Consider the following 18,603-nt stretch of genomic DNA (forward strand, 5'->3'; position numbering starts at 1 on the left):
TTATTTTTTAATGTAACTGTTTCAGTTTAGCTTAATCATACATTTACACTTTTACATTGAATTATTTATCGTTTATAATTATTGTAAAATTTTAGTTATGTTTCTTCTCATACAAACGGCATGTTTTTTGCTTTCCTTGCGCTTTGATTATATTTTACCATTTTTCCTTAATCGGATTTTACATTTTGTACATTTTGCTTCTTTCAGCTAATTTAACTAGTTGATTTGACATTACATGTTTGTCTGTTTTTTTAGCCTTTTGAAATGTCTTCAACTAACTTAACATTTTTTCAAATAATTTGTAATTTTCTGCAGCCTTTTTGAGCTATTGTATTGTATTTGTATTTTTTCTGTTGATTTCTCATTTAGCAGCTATTTTAGTAAATTATTTATAATTTTATCCCTGTTTGACACATGCTTTGTCATTTTTTTCTTCTGCAAATTCAGTTTCTAGAAGTTAATTTGAAACTTTAAAGCATTTTAGCCCTGTTTAGTTTTTTTTGTGTGTGTGGCTCTTTTCAACTTTAGAAATTTCTTCAGGTTTTGTTTTGCAGTTATATCAAAACCCTGAAGCCTTGACTTTTACCCATTTACATTTTACACGCCATTTTTTCCAGCAGCGGACAGAAATACTGGATCTACACCTACACTGTGTGTGTTCACTCTTCCTGTCTCTAAGCAGCAGATCTCCCATCAGTACTCGTGTGTAATTCATACACGATAATGGAACTACTCTTAATGCAGGGTCAATAGGCTGGCTCTTTTCCTGAAGTGCAGAGTAAATAAACCTTCCTGCCGGACATGGCTTTCATTCCCACTAACCCAGACTTAAAACCTATGGCCTAACGGGTCTCCATTTCTATTCGCACCCCAAAACCCATGCATCAAACATAGAGCAGCCAATCACAAGGCCACTTTGTGAAATGTCAGTGCCACAACAACGCAGATTGCTGAGTGAAAAATGTTAAATATTCCTCTATTCTGGCTTGTTCTGTTTTTCCTTGTGGGATTTTGTTATGGGGGGTTGGATTTTTGTTTTGATTAGAAGATCTTTTTTTTTCCCTATCTGACGGCACATCCGAGACCACCCACAGAGCCAGTTAGAGGTTCAGGAGTCCCACGAAGCAGGCCAGCGAAGATACTTCTCACTTTCTTCTCAGGAGCTTTTAGTCTCTACTCCTGCTCTTCCTTTTCTGTCAAATAAAACCCAGAGCAGACAAAAACAAGAGAGAAAAGTAGGAAATGTGTTTCTGACATTTATAAATATCTTTCTTTAGCTTCCCTCACCCACACTTTTACTTTTTGTGACTCTTCCCCTCCCCTATAGGGGCAAGCGATACAGCAGATACTCTGTTCCAAGAGGTTTTGGGAAGGAAAGACAAGGCGGACTCCACCCGTAATGCACTAAACGTCCTGCAGCGTTTCAAGTTCCTCTTCAATTTGCCCCTCAACATTGAACGCAACATCCAGAAGGTACAAACGTGAGAAAAATCAAAAACATGCAGAAATACATAAGAAGCAATCACAAGTTGCATAAGGATCAGAAGCTTTTAAAAGTTGATTGATTATTTTAGTGTATTTTTTAAAAGATTTTCCTAATTTAAAAACCCACTCCAATCATCTCTTGATCTATTGTAAAATCGTTCTAAGTTCTTTGGCATAATCATAATTAAAATGTGTTTTAATTATGATTATGGCATTTTTAGCCAAAGTCAAAAAACCTGCTTCGTTTCTGCAGAGCGTTCATTAGTATTTCTGCCTCGAGTTGTAGACGGCAATGTTGGTGCAGAGCAACCCCGCCCCCTTTCCCTTCTTGTTGCTGACAGCTCGGAGCAGAAGGCTTGTGTAAATTCTACGTTACAAATAAGCTCTTTTTCAACCGGCATTTATTCATCTGCTGATTCAAAACGATTTTAATGAAGAAATATTCAGAAATGCAATATTGAGCTTAATTTTCTTTGAATTTGTCCTCTATTATCAGAAAAATGCCACAAGAGAACATGTTAGAAAGAGGGCCAAAAACATTTTCCTTGGAGTGGGTCTTTATTTTCGTAACCTGTAAAACAACATTTTTGAAATTGCTCTTTTGTCAGTGTGTTTCATTCATTTAACAAAAACAATGTATTAACAATTAATTACTTAAAGCCTGCTCTGATTGGTCAGTGTGTTGGTTAATCATAAACGATGGGTTGTTTGAAAGCCGCTCCATTTGAATTTGGTGATTTAATTGTAGTTTGCAAACCATTCCACATAGTATGGAAAATGCTAGAATAACATAGAAGACACGTATGGATGACCTGGTAAAAAGATGTTTTCAGCTGTCCAAATCTTTTTTATGAATGTTTTTTTAGTTTTTTTCTCTGTAGATTAATTACCTGCTTTCAACCCTTGAGCATTTACTGTAAAAAAATAAAAAAAAACACGTGAATTTAGTTTAGCTCCATAACCAATATTGTTTTTGGATTTTGCTTAATAAATTTTATTTCTAAGTTAGCTGCTAATTTTATTTCTCTTAAAAGTGAAATTATGGGTTTGTTTTATTTGTAAGATTTCTTTATAACTATGAAAAATTAAAACACGAGTGCCAAAAAGTCTAATTTGTTTAGAATAATTCTTTAAAAATTTCACAAGTTGTTTCCTTCTAGACAATACAAAAATTGTTGAAAAAGACAAAGACAAGAACATTTTTGCTTGTGTGTTAGCTCAAGTGCTCTCAAACGTAACATTTCATACTTGCTTTAAATTTAATAATGTTTTAATCAGATTAGATTTCTGATTCTGTAGAATAGAATTGAAAAATAACATGTTTTTTCGAACACAATGTCTCGATCTCAACCTTTGTGCGAGATTCTGTGGTGTCCTTTTTATTTAATCCCAGTCTTTTTTATTTATTTTTTCTTTTTAAAAGCATAAAAAAACTAATATTGTCTGTAACACAGCTATTAGCATTAAAATAATTGACTCCAATGAATAAAACTTAAAGGTGCTTTTATTGAATTCATCAGTTTTTTGTCTTTTCTTTTCAGTTAATTCATAAGCGAGTCTTTCTTCTGCTTGATCACATCAGGCCTTTGTTTTTGGTTGAAGTTTTAGCAAATAAATGTTTTCCAGACTTGATTTTAAAAATAATTATTTGCATTTTTCCAAATTCCACTGTAGGAACCCTGTGTTCCCTGCACTTAAGAAACTCTGTGTTCCCTGCACTCGAGGGACTTGATGTTCTTTCAAAAGTCCACCTCGGCCACTAACATTATAAAAAAACAGTCCATTATCTTTTAAACTCTATTTTTCCTTTGTTTTACCACTCATTCCCTCGTGTTTTTGCACATTTTGAGGTTCATCTTAACCAGATGGTGGAGCTAGAGAGGTTGAAATACAGTGTCAGATTTAATCAAAAGGTGTTTTAATTAAAAAATGTGCCTTGCATCAATAATCAAAGTCATATTTGTTCCCAGGGCGACTATGATGTCGTGATCAATGACTATGAAAAGGCCAAATCTCTTTTTGGCAATACCGAAGTCCCAGTATTCAAAAAAGGTCAGTTCCTGTATTATTTTTCCTTTTGTACTTTCCTCCTTATGCAACAAATACATTTCAGTGCAGATTTTTTTTTTCTGTTGCTGATTTTCTTTTCTTTTTTAACATTGTCAATGTGCCATCGCTCCAGTTTACGCCGAAGTAGAGACGAGGATTGGAGCTCTGAGGCGTCTCCTGTTAGAGAAGCTTCTGCAGACGCCCTCAACACTTCATGACCAGAAAAGATACATCAGGTTCCTAGCACTTTCAGTTATCTTTTATGTTCTTTTTAAACTGTAAAAGCAAATCTGATCCAAAAGATCAAAGTGTCCTTCACTTATCTTCCATTTTTTTATGTTATTGTTTTTTCCTCCTTCAGCATCTCACTTTTCTCCGTTCAAACACCCCTGCATCTTTGTTATGTGGCTATTTGGCTTGTCTTTATCTTCAGTTATTTTCACCCCCCCCCTCCCCTTTCATCCATCTGTCCATTCATACTTGTGGTCTCTCTCGATTTATTATTGTTAAGACCAACCTGTCAGGATCACAGAGAGCAGTTCTGGACCACATGGCAGCGTCTTTCATCCCGTAGCATTAAGCTCTCCTCTGAACGCCCACTCAGCTCCTGTTTATTCTACACGTTGGGGGAGGGGGTACATGTGCTCTTGTTTTGTTCGTGTGGGTATTTTTTTTTTTTAGTTTTTTTTTTTACTTTTAAAAAGATGCCACCTAATGAGAAGCAATCGAGCAGCTGGTTTGAAGGATGACAGAAGAGGAAAAGAGACCGCAGTTTAGAGGGAATCATCTGATATCCCCAAGGACACAGCAGAGATGTCCAGGAAATAAACTCCACTAAGATGGATGGTGATTGCAGAGGTGGAAAATAGCTCTCTGTGTTTGTGCAGTTCAGATGATTAAAAATCCCTTTACTGTCTGATACGGGTCTAAAAACTTGCAGTAGAAATGCAGTTCAAACTGTTTTCCCAATTGCAGAACATTTGCTAAATCTCTTACTTACAGCTTTAACGAGTTTAGTTGTCTTTTAAACTTTTTTTGAATCATCTCATTGGCAACGTTCTCACATTACTGTACAAAAATTTACATTATTTTTTATTTTCTAATGGTTCCCTTCCAAAAATAAAACTCTTTAGCACTCTTTAGAAAACCTTTTAGAGGCTTTAAATGCACGTTATTTTCTTCTGATTGGTCAGTTTATAATTCGAATATTTAAAAAACAAAAAAATATTAACAATATTAGGATTAGCAAGAAGATTTTTTTTTTTTTTTTTTAAAAGGTAGCAAAGCAAGAATGGTTATTCTGACAAATAGAATGCCTGAGTAATAGCTGTTCATTTCTCAGTAGAGCTCTATGGGATTTTGGCTCCTTGGAGCCAGCGGGTAATTCCTATTTGAAATATAGGGGGCGTGTCACTTAGCCAAGTTCTCATGTACTGTCAATGGTTGTGTCAATCTGACACAACCTTCTCTGTAAATGTTTGAGACTCATTATTTTCCACACCTTTACATTGTGGTGTTCCCCAAAGCTCAAATTTAGAACCCATCATCTTTTCTTTAGAGTGGTTCCTTTGGGTTTTATAAAAAGATAAAAGAATCTGTTGTAGGGTTTTTGTTGTTGTTTTGTATTTTAAAAGTTGAATTGGTAAAGGGGAGTGGTCTTAAATAAGCTAGGGTTTCTGCCTATCCCCTTCTCAAACATGTTTATCATTCTTAAGTTCTTCTTAAAGAGCTTGTACCATGCTATTCTTAAATATTTTCTAGAACACAATATCCATGTATTTGATTAAATATTACTTTTGGCACACAAAAGAACAATATTTTAATGAAATATTAGTTATTTTTCTGAGTTCTTTTCCAACCTGGAAGTATAACGCTTTGATCTCTGAGGCTTTCTCTCCGTGTGGGTGCCGCCCATTTCATGATGTCCACTAGTGTCGACCTCGGCAGCGTGTCTGCGTCTCGCCCACAAAAACAAACGACATCCAAACTTTTGCAAAGATGGATGTTCATAGGCAAAGAAAGTGTTTTTGCAGATCACAGCTAGCTCCACGGAGAAAGTGTGTGTTTGTGTTAGCCTGGAGTCGGTGGTGGCAGTGCCGACTCTTCCTGGAAGGGGCTGTTCCTCACTGGTCTACGTCAGCTCGAGAGAACCTGCTCGTTTTTGTGGATTGGGAGGGGCTGGTGCTCAGTGCAGGTTTTTAGGGGAAAACTCAGAAATGCGTGAACGGATCCTAATAATGCTTTGGGGTTTCTTTTGGTTAGATATGAACATTATAACACACTGAAAAGCTCAGAAAATGGTTTTGCATGATATAGGCCTTTTAACAGGCTCTTTTGAATGACTGCCTGTGGTTATCAGTGAGTGTATCAACATCAATTTATCTATTGTTGTTCTTATGTTTGAAATAAATAAACTGCTGTTTCATCTCTTTTTTGCTGATGACACTCTGATAAAGCTATCAAAATAATGACTCTGACTCAATAATTGCTTCCCTCTAACTTTTTAGGATTAACACCTGAAGTTAGTTTTACGTTAAGTGAAGACCCCAAAGTTTATGTAAATAAGGACAAGATGTCAGATCAGCAGCAGGTAAATTGACCTCATCATAAACTGTGATAAACAGATTGTTGGGGTGGTCAAATTTGAGCATTGATCTAATATCATCATGGTGATTTTTGGCTATTAATAAACTTGTTATCCCTTTACAATCGCTCCATTTTAATGTTTTTATTTGGACCTTTAACTCTCCCAGGTAATCCAAATGCTGTTGGTTAATCAACAAATTTAAATATCAATGTGTAGCTCCCAATTTAGTGTCTTGATTGGCTTTCTATCCTTTGAAATGAAATAAGCAAATAAATGAAGCAGCACCGGTGACCAGGCCGCTATGGCTGCTCCAGGATGATAAAACAAAACCTCACAAAAGTGGTTTTCTAATGGTTTTGTGTTTGTTGCCTAGTGAACCTATAAAACCCTAAATATTCTTTATAAAAAAAATATGGATTCGATTTCTTTTAATATATTTATATATTTTCTTGAACAGAAAAAGTCCAGACTAAACTTTTTTTAATCCCAACTAAGGAAAAGAAATGGAACCTGCTTTTACTTCCTTTTAGAATTGAGCACTTGTAATTCTTTCTAAATAATTTAGTTATTAGGAATCAAATTCATTTCTAATTGTTTATTGTAGTGTTTTTCAAGGATTTCATTTTCACCTTTTTTGTCCTGCAGATTTCTTATCTTGAAAATTGATTCCCAAAATTGAATCTTTGGTGACTTCTCTATTTGTTTTTTCTTTTGTGCCACCTGTCCAGGTACCTGTCAGACTTGCACGCCCCGGGTGACCCAGCCTGGCAGTGCATTTATGCTCAGCATAAGTGGATCTTGCAGCTGATGCAGGACTGCAGGGATGAGTTCCTCAGTGGCCAAAGAGGTGAATGGATACGAGTTTCAGGAGGAGTGTCAGTTTTTATCCTGGTCGTCATGCAAGTCTGATGGCAGTAAGGAGAGAGAGCTGGAGCTGCAACCCTCTACCCACATTCCCTTCTCAGTCACCGCCATCCTCGACCCGTTCTGCTTGAGGCCCGCGTGTTTATTTTTTCACGAGCGTATGAGTAAGATGAAAGCTGGGGCGCGTTGGCTTTGGATTCGGGTTTCAGGGCTTGACAAGTTACCGCACACACAAAGGCTCCTCCTCGCTCACGCACAGCTTTGCAGATGGATTGGAACAATTAACCCCAATTAAGCCGTTCCTCTGTTAAATAAGCCAGCAGGAAAGATGTGGATGTGAAAGCGTCCACTCAGGAAGACGAGCGAGTCGCAGCGAAAACCGCATCTCAGAAACGTACATGCGCGACGCATTACGGGTGAGGCGGCTGCGCCGCTGTAACATAAACACGCCGAGGGAGGGAAAGGGCCATTTCCGGGGCTCGGCCTTGATGGATCTGGTGGTTTTGTGCACGCTCTGCCTCTCTGCGTTAAACATCATGATTATCATGTTGGCTACAGCATCTTTTCTGTTTACACATGCGGTGTGTTGCCCATGCTGAGCCAGCAGGTTCTGAAATCACCTGCAATAAAAAAAGAAAAGCAGAGAAACAAACAAGAATGTAAAATCCAAAATACAGTTTAAATCCAGTTAATGGAAACATTCGAGTCCAACAGTAATTTATAAACATCACAGGTCTGACACCACATGTATAAACACCTGCAGACCTGCTTCTTCAATGTAAAACAAACAGCCTGTCATTTGTCAGTGTCTCCTAAAATGAAGCCATATGATCGTTAAAAGTGAGACCTATTGATCTGAGTGATCAGTCACTTGGCTAATGTATGCCGCTGATGGATTGGCCGTTGCTCCTGCAACCAATTGCTTTGAAGGAGATTTTATTGAAAAGAGGCCAAGTGGCATATTGAAGCAGGTGGAACGCAGTGAGCTCTGTAAGCCCGCCTCCTTCTGTTTGCAGCTCCATCGTCTTAGTCTCTGAGAGGAGGGTAGTGTCAAGGAAGGCATGAGTCAAAGTAAAAGCAGGCTTCTTCCACATAAAAACACAAACCTTTTACTGTTGAGCTTGTAAGAAAACATAAAAATGCATTCAAAGATGCAAAGAATGGTTCTTCTTCCTGATGTTTTTTTACTGTTGGGCTCATCCTTTCTAAAAAAAAAAAAATGTATGCCTCCTTTTCTTAATCTGATGGTCTCCATCCAGAACCCTTTAAAGAGCTCAGTTGAAGTTCTAACACCATTTACCCCCAAAAGGTGATGTTGGGTGTTTTGCTTGCCTTAAATGGAAATGAGGACAAGCTGCAATCATAGACTGTAAATACTGCCCCCAATTGACAGTAGAATGCAGTAAAAAGTGGTAGTACAAGTATTTCAGGCACTTTTTGATTTTTATAAATGGGGGGGAAAAGACAATGTGGCTGTGGATGCAGGTTGAGCGCCCTTTGGGGAAACGGGTCAAATGCAAAGAACGAAAAATATTTGAACCTACATTTTTTAGACTCCAGGAAAGTTTTAGTTCCCTGTTTTTAATCAATATAAATCTGAAATAAGAATTCTGCAGACATTCTTTTTTCTGTCCATTACTTACTAATTTAACAGAAATGTCTTGGTTTTGTTTGCTTGTTGAGCCACTAAGCTTTGTCAACACAAAACATAATTAGAATTTAAATAATGTTCCTTTGGAAGATTAACATCTTAGAAAAGTATTACTCTGAAGCAAATCTTTTTATACAAATACTGTTCAACATAGTTGGGTTCCTTTGGTGCTTTAAAAGTCATTATACTACTGAATTTAAAATCTTAAATGATATAAAAATGGATTCCAGGCGGTGTAAAATTCTTTCAAAAGTTTTTAAAATGACGCTCCTGCAGATGTACATAAAAAGAAAAAAGCCCTACTCTATTAAAATTATTCTGAATTTAGCACATGAAGCCAATGTTTCCAGCTATGGAAGTAAAATCCTCCCAAAAGTTTTACAATTGTACGATTTACAAATACACATTCAGAGGTTTGGAAAGGTGTAACACAGATTTCTGTTGCCAAAAGTTACAAAAATAAAATCTAAAAATACAAAAATGTTTAATTTTCTAAAGAAATTTACTGAATTACTGTAAATGCAGATTAGTGTTCCCTCATTGACTACGGGAGTTTGGTTCTAAAAATAACCAGCAATAGGTGAAATCCACACAGGATTCATATTTATTTTGTACATTTATAGATGTTTTAAGGCTGTAAAACCGCTCGCTTCACAGTTTATACTATTTTTCTAAGACAAACATGAACATTTCCACACTTTTCTATCTTTTTTAAACTCTCAAAGTACCAAACCTTCATAGAAAATGAGTCCAAACTGGAAAAACAATTATCTGCCTGCGCTTGAAGATTTATGTAGTTTTGGAAAAATGAACACATTCTTTACAGGAAGACGCTGCATGGAGGAGCTTGATTGACATGGTCAACAGCCAATCAGGATGCAAAACACTGTGTCCTAAGGGGAAAAAAAGTCTGCAAAGTTGCACATTAAAAAAATCAATGAAACATTGAAGCTGCGAAAGCTGAACTGTGAAATACCAGGGGATTACTGTTAAACAAAGACATAACATTAAATGTTAAAAATAATTTTAAAATATTGCTTTCAAAGTACTTAAGTTACCCATTAACCCATATGTTTTACTCAAAAACTCTTTTCACTCAATCACTTTTGCTGCTATTAGCAGCATCCCACTCGACTTTGTGATGGGTCAGGGTTCCTGCAGTCATTTTCTCTGTTTTCTATGCTGAAGTCTCCATTAGGTGTCTAGAGGTGGTTCCGGAACATTGCAAGTTCATTCATTTCTCAGTGAGTTGTCTTAAACATGAAAGAAAGCCATCCATCTCCACTCATAAGGCCAAATTCTTTGGTGAGGAAGCGTACCGGAGTAAGTTGCTTCCGTATGTCCAAACACTCCTCGTCATGCTGCTCTCCCAATTACAAGCTTTATATTTGCCGCTTTCATGCCCATGTCCGTGCAGTCAGCTGGACCTGTTTCTGGTAGATTCTCAGCGCAAATAGGAGGCTTGAACAGCGATGATGGTTAATATGTGCTTTAAAAGGAAGGTTTCTTAGCATGTCAACGTGCCCATTGAATGACCTAAAGGATAAAAAAATTCATGATAAAAAGTAGAATAGGTTTGATTGGACTAAAAAAAACTGAATACTAAATAAACATTTTAGATAAGAGAGGAATAAAAAAAGATTATAGGAGAGACATGCTGGGTGTTTGAGACTGTAGCATGGGAATTGTGCCACATTTGAAGTGCGGGTATAATTAGACTTGTGATTGTGTGTGTGTGTGTGTGTGTGTGTGTGTGTTGACAGCAACAACCTCAGCCTTTTGTCTGATGTGAAAGTGTTCAAAGGACTCTTTCAGTTTTCCAGTATCTTCAATTGACACGCACACACTGAAAGTTTAGTGAAAGTACTCAAACCCCGCGCTTCGAGAACCCCGCACGGGCATTCACACACAGTTCCCTGTTCCGAGGACGCCGGAGTTCAGTGGACACCTGGATCAACAGCCACTCTCCTCCCTGGACGACGGCAGGAAAAACATGTGCCGCTCCATATGGGCTGCATGCACCATGTGAGGAGCGTCTTCTGTTTATAGACCGTCTGAGTCAATTGTGAATTTCCTCATATTTTCTAGAGCGTTTTGAGTGTGTGCGCTTTGCCGTCTCAGCCACATTTGGGGGATTTTTCAAATCTTGCTTACAAACTGCAGTCTGCCTGTGACTCACCAGGACGCTTTTTTTTCTCTGCATGTCTCACATGTGTTTTGGAAATGTGGCCGTCCATCTCCCTTCAGTGAGACAAACTTTATGTAGGCGTTTGCAGAGCAGCACAAACACGGCTTTGAGTTTCATTTTTAAATAGTAACAATTCCGCTCCGACATTTTTTCTCTCCTGTAGTGTTTCGCTTTCATTCCTGTTTGTTAACTTTTACCCTTTTTTTTGCCCAAGTGTGAAGTTAATTGCACAAAAGTTATGTCACTTGCTGACTGATTTTTGATTTTGCGTAGCTCCTTGTCGCCATCTAGTGGAGCTCTGGTGCCAGACGGTCAGATGTCAGTAGGCTTGGTGGGGTTGATATAAACCCACTTCACCCCCAGTTTTCTCCAAATCGCCCTGTTTCCCCTGCACAGGGAACAACTGATGTTCTAACAGCTGCGGGTCGGGTCAGGGATGGATCAGAACAAAAATAAATAAAAGTCGGAGAGGGTCCAGCCGGGGAATGTTTGGTGTGAAAACCTGCTGAGCTTATTGAGGAATGTGGAATTCTGAAATGGGCTTTAATTGATTATTTGATATCTGAGGTATGTGTTTCTTTGTCTTCCAAGTTTAAATATGCCTCCCCTGCTCACTTCCATCTTATTCCGTGTTCATCAGGAGGCGTCAGGGCTCTGGACCTGGAGGGGGATACCCGGCCACCAACGCTTGGCCGACTGAGCCACACATCGTCTCTGAACAGGGGGGGCAGTCTGCATTCGTCACGACCCAACAGTGAGTTCGCCGCAGCAGTTCACCCACACACTGGGGACTGAGGTGGGGGCTTCCCTGCCTGTAAAGGTTTCTGTCATGTACACTGCTTCGGGGAACCTCCTTTGCCAGGCAGCGCAGTAGTACTGTAAACAAAAGAATTTCCATGCCGACCCATCTCCTATCAGGTTCTTGAAGTTTCCTGTTCATTTTCACCGCAGTTTCAAGTTTGTGCTTTTTTATTGCAGCGTGGCGCTTTGAAACCCCTCAGCTGGTGCAGTTTGTGGGGAAGCTTTCAGACGTTGTGATTGGTCAGCTCCCCAACTTCTGGAAGCTTTGGATCTCCTACGTTAACGGGAGTCTGTTCAGCGAGGTACAGTCTGCAGAAATGCAGCTCAGTCATACCCCTCCCCTCTCCCCTGTAGTCATTTGGGACTGTTGTCCTCTCCTGTACGTTCCCAGTTCTACATTTCAACTGGCTGATCAGCCAGGAGCATTTCAAAAGTAATCCAGTACTGTACACATTGTTGAGCACAGGATTTGGATCCAAAGTGCTTCTTTGGACCGTTATTGTAACATTTATCCAATAAATAAATAAGTTACGGTGTACCACAGGGTTCTAGACTTGGTCCACCTGAGTTTTCCACTTAAATTCTAAAAAAAAAAGAAAATCCTATTTTAGCCCAGAGAGCATTTGAAGCTCTCCAGACATGTTTTATACATGCATAGATACAGAAATAGAAAACATTTTCATTTATGAGCCAAAAGAAATAAGAAAAACGTATGAGTTGGCAAATAAGCTAAATTTGTAATAGTAACCACAAAAAAGACCTAAATATTATACAAAGTGGAAAAAAGAATTTGCTATGATATGTGTGGTAAAAAATAATGCTCAAAATTTGAAAGTTATAATCACGTCAATACCTATTGTTCTCTTTCAGACAGGAGAGAAGTCTGGTCAGGTGGAGAAATCAAAGAAGAACGCTCGGCAAAGACAGAACGACTTTAAAGTACAAAACAACTTCATGTCTTAGTCAGACTGGATTTTTACTACAAACTGATTGTTGGTTTGTAAAAACTCACCTGTTTGTATAAATCCTTTATAGAAAATGATTGAGGAGTTGACCAATCGGCTTGTGAGGCTCATTCGGGGAGCTCTCCTCCCCACCACTCTGCCACCTGCAGAGCTGAATTTTTACGGAGGCTGGGAGGGCAAAACAGAGCTGACGGGGGTCTGGCTGACCCAGATCATCCACACAGTCAGGTTGGGATGCCGGAATTACATCTGCGCTTAAGCAGTCATGGAAAATAACAGATGAATGAATCTTCATGCTTCCTTTGTCATCATTATTGATTTTGCTCCTGATTAGGGGTTGCCATGAAGCACTCTCTGCTCTGGAGATCCCAAATGATCTCCTGCAGGTTATCTCGGATCTGCTGCTGGATCTGAGAGTCCACTGCCTCATGATGACGCTGCTGCACACCACAGAAGGTGAGCTTAAGCTCTCTGGAGAAAACCAACTGAACACCAATGAGACAGGGAGGCGCCCATTCTCAGTCAGAGCTGATTTCATTCCATGTTTACTAAAATGTCAAGAAATGGAAAAGAGGGAGCTTTGATCAGAAAACAAACAAACTGAATGTTGCATTTATAGAAGATTTTGTGTAATAAAAATCAAACGGAGGTCATAGGTTTTTTTTTTTTTTAAATTTCTTGATGTCTGTGTGTGAAACGCAACAGGCACAACTGCCAAACCATTGCAGCAATCAAAAAGATTTCTTTTACTTTTAAGAAGCACACGTTTTAATATAACTAAAAAAAAGTACAGATCTGTTGATCTTTTGATGATTCTCGCCTCTTAAAATCAATTCTGAAACGCACAATGAACCAATGTAGCGATTTTAAAACCAGTGTGATGTGTTTCCGCCCCCCGGTCCTGAGCTAGCTAGCTATGTTTTAGGTAAACCAGAGAGCAGGGCATGACAATAATCTAAACCATTAAAAAAAAAAGCATGTATCAGAATCTCTTTGCTGGCAAAAGAGAGGAATGGGCGGACCCTGGCAATGTTTTTAAGAGGAGAAAATCTAGTTTTAACCACATTATTGACATGTGAGAGCAAATTCAGCTCAGAGTCAAAAAGTACGCTCAGGTTTCTCACACGGTGAGAAAGTTTAAAATTCTGAAGGTGTGGTAAAATCATCTCTCTCTTGTCTTCAGGACAGATGATTAAAATTTCAGTTCTGTCTTGGTTGAGCTGTAGGAAATTTTCTGCCATCCATGACTTTATATCTAAAATACAGTTTTAAAGTGTTTATCGGTTCAAGGTCATTAGGAGACATGGCAATGTAAAGCTGTGTATCATCAGCATAGCTGTGAACACCGTGTCTCCTGATGAAATCCTCAAGAGGCAACATATACAAGTTAAAAAGTGTAAGACCTAAAATTGACCCTTGGGGAACCCCACAACTTATTTCATGGATTCTTGAAGAGCATGTATCCATACTTACATAAAAGTGTCGATCTGTAGGATGAGCAATAAACCACTTAAGAACATTTCCAGAGAGGCCCACTTGACTCCTTAGTCTGTCTAATAAAATCTGGTGATCAAAAGCAACACCAAGATCCAGCAGCACCAGAACAGATAGATTCTGTGTGTCTAAAAAATCCAAGATCATTAACAATCTTTAAAATCTGTACTGTGGTCTGTCCTACAGTCAGATTGAGATTTTTCCCCCCAAAAATGTGGTCATTTAAAACTCATGCAGTTAAGTAGCAACACTTTATTTTTCCTAGAATTTTACTTAAAAATGGTAAGTTGGATACAAGTCTTCAGTTATCCAGAGTGTTTGGATGTCAATGACTCTTCTTCAAAAGAGGCCTCACCACTGCTGTTTTACAAGCAAGAGGGGAAGACAACCATCTGAAGAGAACAGTTTACTACATTTAAAAGCTCTGACTTAAAGAATCCATCAAATGTTTTAAAAAGTGAAGTGGGAATGAGATCTACAAGGCAGGTTGTGTACTTGAGATAAAACTCAACCAAGACAAAACTCCCCAGTGTTTCCTCTGGTAAAAACAATGTTAATCTGTTAAAATAAGTATTGTACTGATGAAAGACTAGATCTTATTGCATTGATTTTACCCATGAAGTGGTCTGCAAAGTCCCCACATGCAGCATTAGATGGAGGACTTGTTGAAATGTTTGTTTATTAAAATATTACATGAAAATTAATTGAAATTTTGAAATTAAATTGAAAATTTGGATTGTTTTTATTTTCAGAGATATCGAATAGTTGTTCTCACACACGACAATGATAATATATAATATTCATCCACCGGCTGTCTAATGTTACGAGGATGCTGCTAATAAAGTTGTTCAAACGGTGGATTCAGGTTTATTACTATCTTTAGAAAATATCAGTCTTCGTGCCTTTTTTTATTTGTCACTCCTTTAAAGTAGGACGAGGCTGAAGTTGGTGTGCACTTTTGTAGCTCACGGTTTTTTAGGCAAAAAGCATAAAAGCAAGAAAGAAATCAGATTCCCACTTTAGCTTCTTGCAGGCCAGTCCGTGACCTGAAAAAGGTTGGAGCCCACTGATCTGAACAACAGAAATGTTTTGCAAAAGAAAAACTTAAAAAAAAGAAGTTAGAAAATGCATCTGTAACCACATATACTGATTTGTATTTAAACTGCAAAAGCTTGTGCTGATGCAATCTGTTTTTGATTACATTTTTGATGATTTGCTGCAACAGTGGTATTTGAAAACCCCCCAAAAAAGGTGTAGGATGCAGTCCTTCATGTTTAGCTTCGTGGACAACTTTGAGGAAAAGCTCGAGTCGTTTCTACACCTTCAAGAGTTGGAAGAGAGAAAGTGTTTTGAGACCAAAACCAGATTTGTTAAGTTTCACTTGTGGTTAAAAATGGTCATTTTGAGAAGAAAGCCTGGTTTTCTCATGTAACATCTCTCACACCCCCAGCAGTTCCTCACGCACACAAAGACACACAGTTAGAAGGAAATAACTTGTCTGGAATGTGTGGTTTATTCGCAAAACAATAAACATAGTTATTACCAGTTTTTACTGGTATTAAAAGGCAGTACTGCTGCATTTTTTGTAGAAAAAAATGAATCCAATAAACTATTTTTTTTTTTTAGATTTGCTTTATGTTTGTGTTTCTTTTACTTAGATGTGAAGAGACTCGCTGTGAAGGAAGACTGGGTTGTAGACAATGAAGGAATCACCAGCCTGGTACGTTATATATAATGTATATATATAATGTATATATAATTTTTAGGAATTTAAGAACTTTGGTTATAAATATAATGATCAATGAATTACTATTTATACATTTTCAAAAGGACGCTGTTAGATTGAAGTTTTGATTACAAGAATAATTTATTATTCTTTGCATGAACTATTTTCATTTTTGATCTCTGTGATTAAAATTTTTTTAACATATTACTTTTTTAAAGATATTTTGCGCAAAAGTCAAATTCATTTAAACTTGTAAAAATTGTTTTTCTGTCTATGGATTTTATGGACCTTTAAAAATAAATTAATATTCAAACAAAGGTATCAATCTATTTTGGAAATGAAATGTTGTAAATCAGCTTTTTGTGCTTAAAGCATAAATAATCATCATAACTACTTTACATCCAATATAAATATTGTTTTTCTGTCACCCCCTCAAAAGTAAGTACTTTCATTCATATGAATGAACCTTTCTTATGTTAGTTTAATATTTCTTTCTTTATTTATTTTTTAGCAAATTTTTCTAGGCTAAGTTCTAAATGTTCTTTAATACGCACCATAATATTGCTTGGATTTTTTTTTTTTAAATGTTTAAAAGGCTTCAGTGTTGTCTTCTAAAACTATTTCCCCTGTGTGTTAAAATAACCAGCACACTTATCAAAGTTCACAAGTTCCTTCAATGATTAAAAAACAAAAAAAACGTTTTTGTAGCCAAAGAATCAAACAGCTGTAACAACATTAACTGGTACTCTTTTAGCAAAAACTGTGGTTATTCAATTTAGTGTGGAAAATCAGTTTGACGAGGACTGCAGCAGTTCTAGCTGTGAATTTATAGACTTTTATTTACATTGGGAACAACAAGAGCATCAAACATGGTGCAAAAGCATTCAGTGAATTATTTTTGCATCTCACATCCAAAATGGCTATTTTACTCATCCTTTTTACTCAATTACAATCCCTTTTACATTATCAGACAGAAAGGAAGGAGAGATATATTAAAACTTTGTAAATGAAACAATGAAGTAAGACGGATAAACACTAACAGCACTTTTAAATGTGCTTAAAAATAAGCTAATAAAAGGGTTATTATTATTAAGGATAGATCCAAAACAAAGAATTTTCTTGAAGTTCATACCAACTGTGTACAGTATTTTACTTCCATCCATCAGTTCCATCACCTCTTCTTCCAGTTTTTTTTAATCTTGAGTCTGTTTATACTCTCGTTTTTGCAGCCTTACCACTTTGAACAGTGCGTGGTCCAGATGTTGCAGTCCTTCAAAGAACCTCTGGAGACCAAACCAGGAGAAATCAATGTGAGATACTTACCCACAAATCCCTTTGGCTCAATAGATTCATTTCTAAAGGTTCTAGTGTATTTTTTTCTGTTGAGAAACCAAGCTAGAAAGGTAGTGCATAAAGCTTGAATTATTTGGTTCTGGGTTTGTTCCAGTGCTGTTGATATTCTTCCACAGGTGCTGCAGTTAGACCAGGTCCAGGACCAGGCAGCAGAGCTCATAGTGACCATCATGACGGTAATATGATATGCAGATGCCCACAGAGCCAACATTTAACTGGTTTTACTAAGGAAAAATGTTCAGACATGTCAGCATGATTTGAGTCCAGACATTTGCTGAGACATGTTAGTTTTTGTCAGATAACCTTATCTGTTATATTGCAACAATTTATGGAGTTACAGTATACACAAATAAATTTGTGACTCTGGCCCTAGGGCAATATGAAGCTTTAAAGTCCCACTCTGATCATCTTTTGTAAAAGTGTTCCCAGTGGTCTTTTAATTATTATTATGCCGTTTTAGCCAAAATATTCAAACCTGTGTTGTTTTCTAGGATATAGCTTCTGCAGAACAGCATCAGTTCATTAGAATTTCACGTCTGAGTTGTGGGCGGGACAGTCCCATCCCCCTTCCCCTCCCTGTTTCTGAGAGCTCTCTGTTTACACTCTCTCCCGCTAGCTTACAACCCCTCCCATCCCCAACCTAACATTACATTACCAGCATACCAAAAATGCTAAGCAATCTCAGAGCTGTCCAGCTATAAAGTTTTGAGCCAGCGTAGATTAGCAACCCTGCCCCCCTTCCCCTCCCGTTGCAGAGCAAAGCAGGAAACTTGTAGCCCCCCCCAGTGTATTTTCAACATCACAAACAAGTCTATTTCTAACGCCTCCTGCTTCACAATGACTTGAATAAAGAAATACTCAGAAATGTAATTTTAAGCTTAATTTTCATATTATTTGTCCTCCATCTTGAGAAAAATGAGAACCTGTTAAAATGACCAGAAACCCCATTTTCCATCGGAGTGGGTCTTTAAGCCAACTGACAGACACATGAGATCTTCAGCTACTATTAAATCTATTGACTGTTGCTGTAAAAACTGTGTTACGGTGTGTGTTTCTCTCAACACGCCTGACAAATGTGTTGAACTTAGGCTTTTATAAACTGTCTGGAGCAGCTGAGCATGAAAACGGATGGAGACATCCAAGTCTCTCAGTGAGTATCTTTTTAAAATGATCTTTGAGATGATTGTGCTTTAGGGAATGATTTTAAAGTTGTTGGTTTGTCTGCAGCAACATTTCTGTAGATCTGTCCTCTCCAGACCGCTTCGCAGCCGCCCACGAGGACTTCAGTCCAACTTCAGTAAGCAAAATGCCGTTTCTCTGACTTCCACTCAGCAGTTTGGGGTCCACAACTGACAGGGGCCAGAACAGCCTTTGACACATGTTGACGAACGCGGGCGGCACACTCGTCAGAACCACAAACCTTTATCTGTCTGTTTCCTG

At 37.8% G+C, this 18,603-nt stretch overlaps 1 protein-coding gene across 1 annotated transcript in view; it reads left to right on the forward strand.

Annotated features, from left to right (window-relative positions):
* Positions 1–18,603, forward strand: part of exoc2 (exocyst complex component 2) — a 57,437-nt gene that overhangs the window by 28,999 nt on the left and 9,835 nt on the right. Inside the window, exons 8-21 of the mRNA XM_011474258.3 lie at positions 1,328–1,473; positions 3,456–3,537; positions 3,668–3,770; positions 6,850–6,968; positions 11,465–11,578; positions 11,803–11,927; positions 12,496–12,564; positions 12,661–12,818; positions 12,925–13,046; positions 15,743–15,804; positions 17,040–17,120; positions 17,280–17,339; positions 18,252–18,313; positions 18,391–18,460. Of these exons, the coding sequence (XP_011472560.1) occupies positions 1,328–1,473; positions 3,456–3,537; positions 3,668–3,770; positions 6,850–6,968; positions 11,465–11,578; positions 11,803–11,927; positions 12,496–12,564; positions 12,661–12,818; positions 12,925–13,046; positions 15,743–15,804; positions 17,040–17,120; positions 17,280–17,339; positions 18,252–18,313; positions 18,391–18,460 (1,373 nt within the window). The remainder of the gene's footprint in view (positions 1–1,327; positions 1,474–3,455; positions 3,538–3,667; positions 3,771–6,849; positions 6,969–11,464; positions 11,579–11,802; positions 11,928–12,495; positions 12,565–12,660; positions 12,819–12,924; positions 13,047–15,742; positions 15,805–17,039; positions 17,121–17,279; positions 17,340–18,251; positions 18,314–18,390; positions 18,461–18,603) is intronic.

This window comes from Oryzias latipes, chromosome 4 (assembly GCF_002234675.1).
Source record: "Oryzias latipes chromosome 4, ASM223467v1".
Taxonomy (NCBI): Eukaryota; Metazoa; Chordata; class Actinopteri; order Beloniformes; family Adrianichthyidae; genus Oryzias; species Oryzias latipes.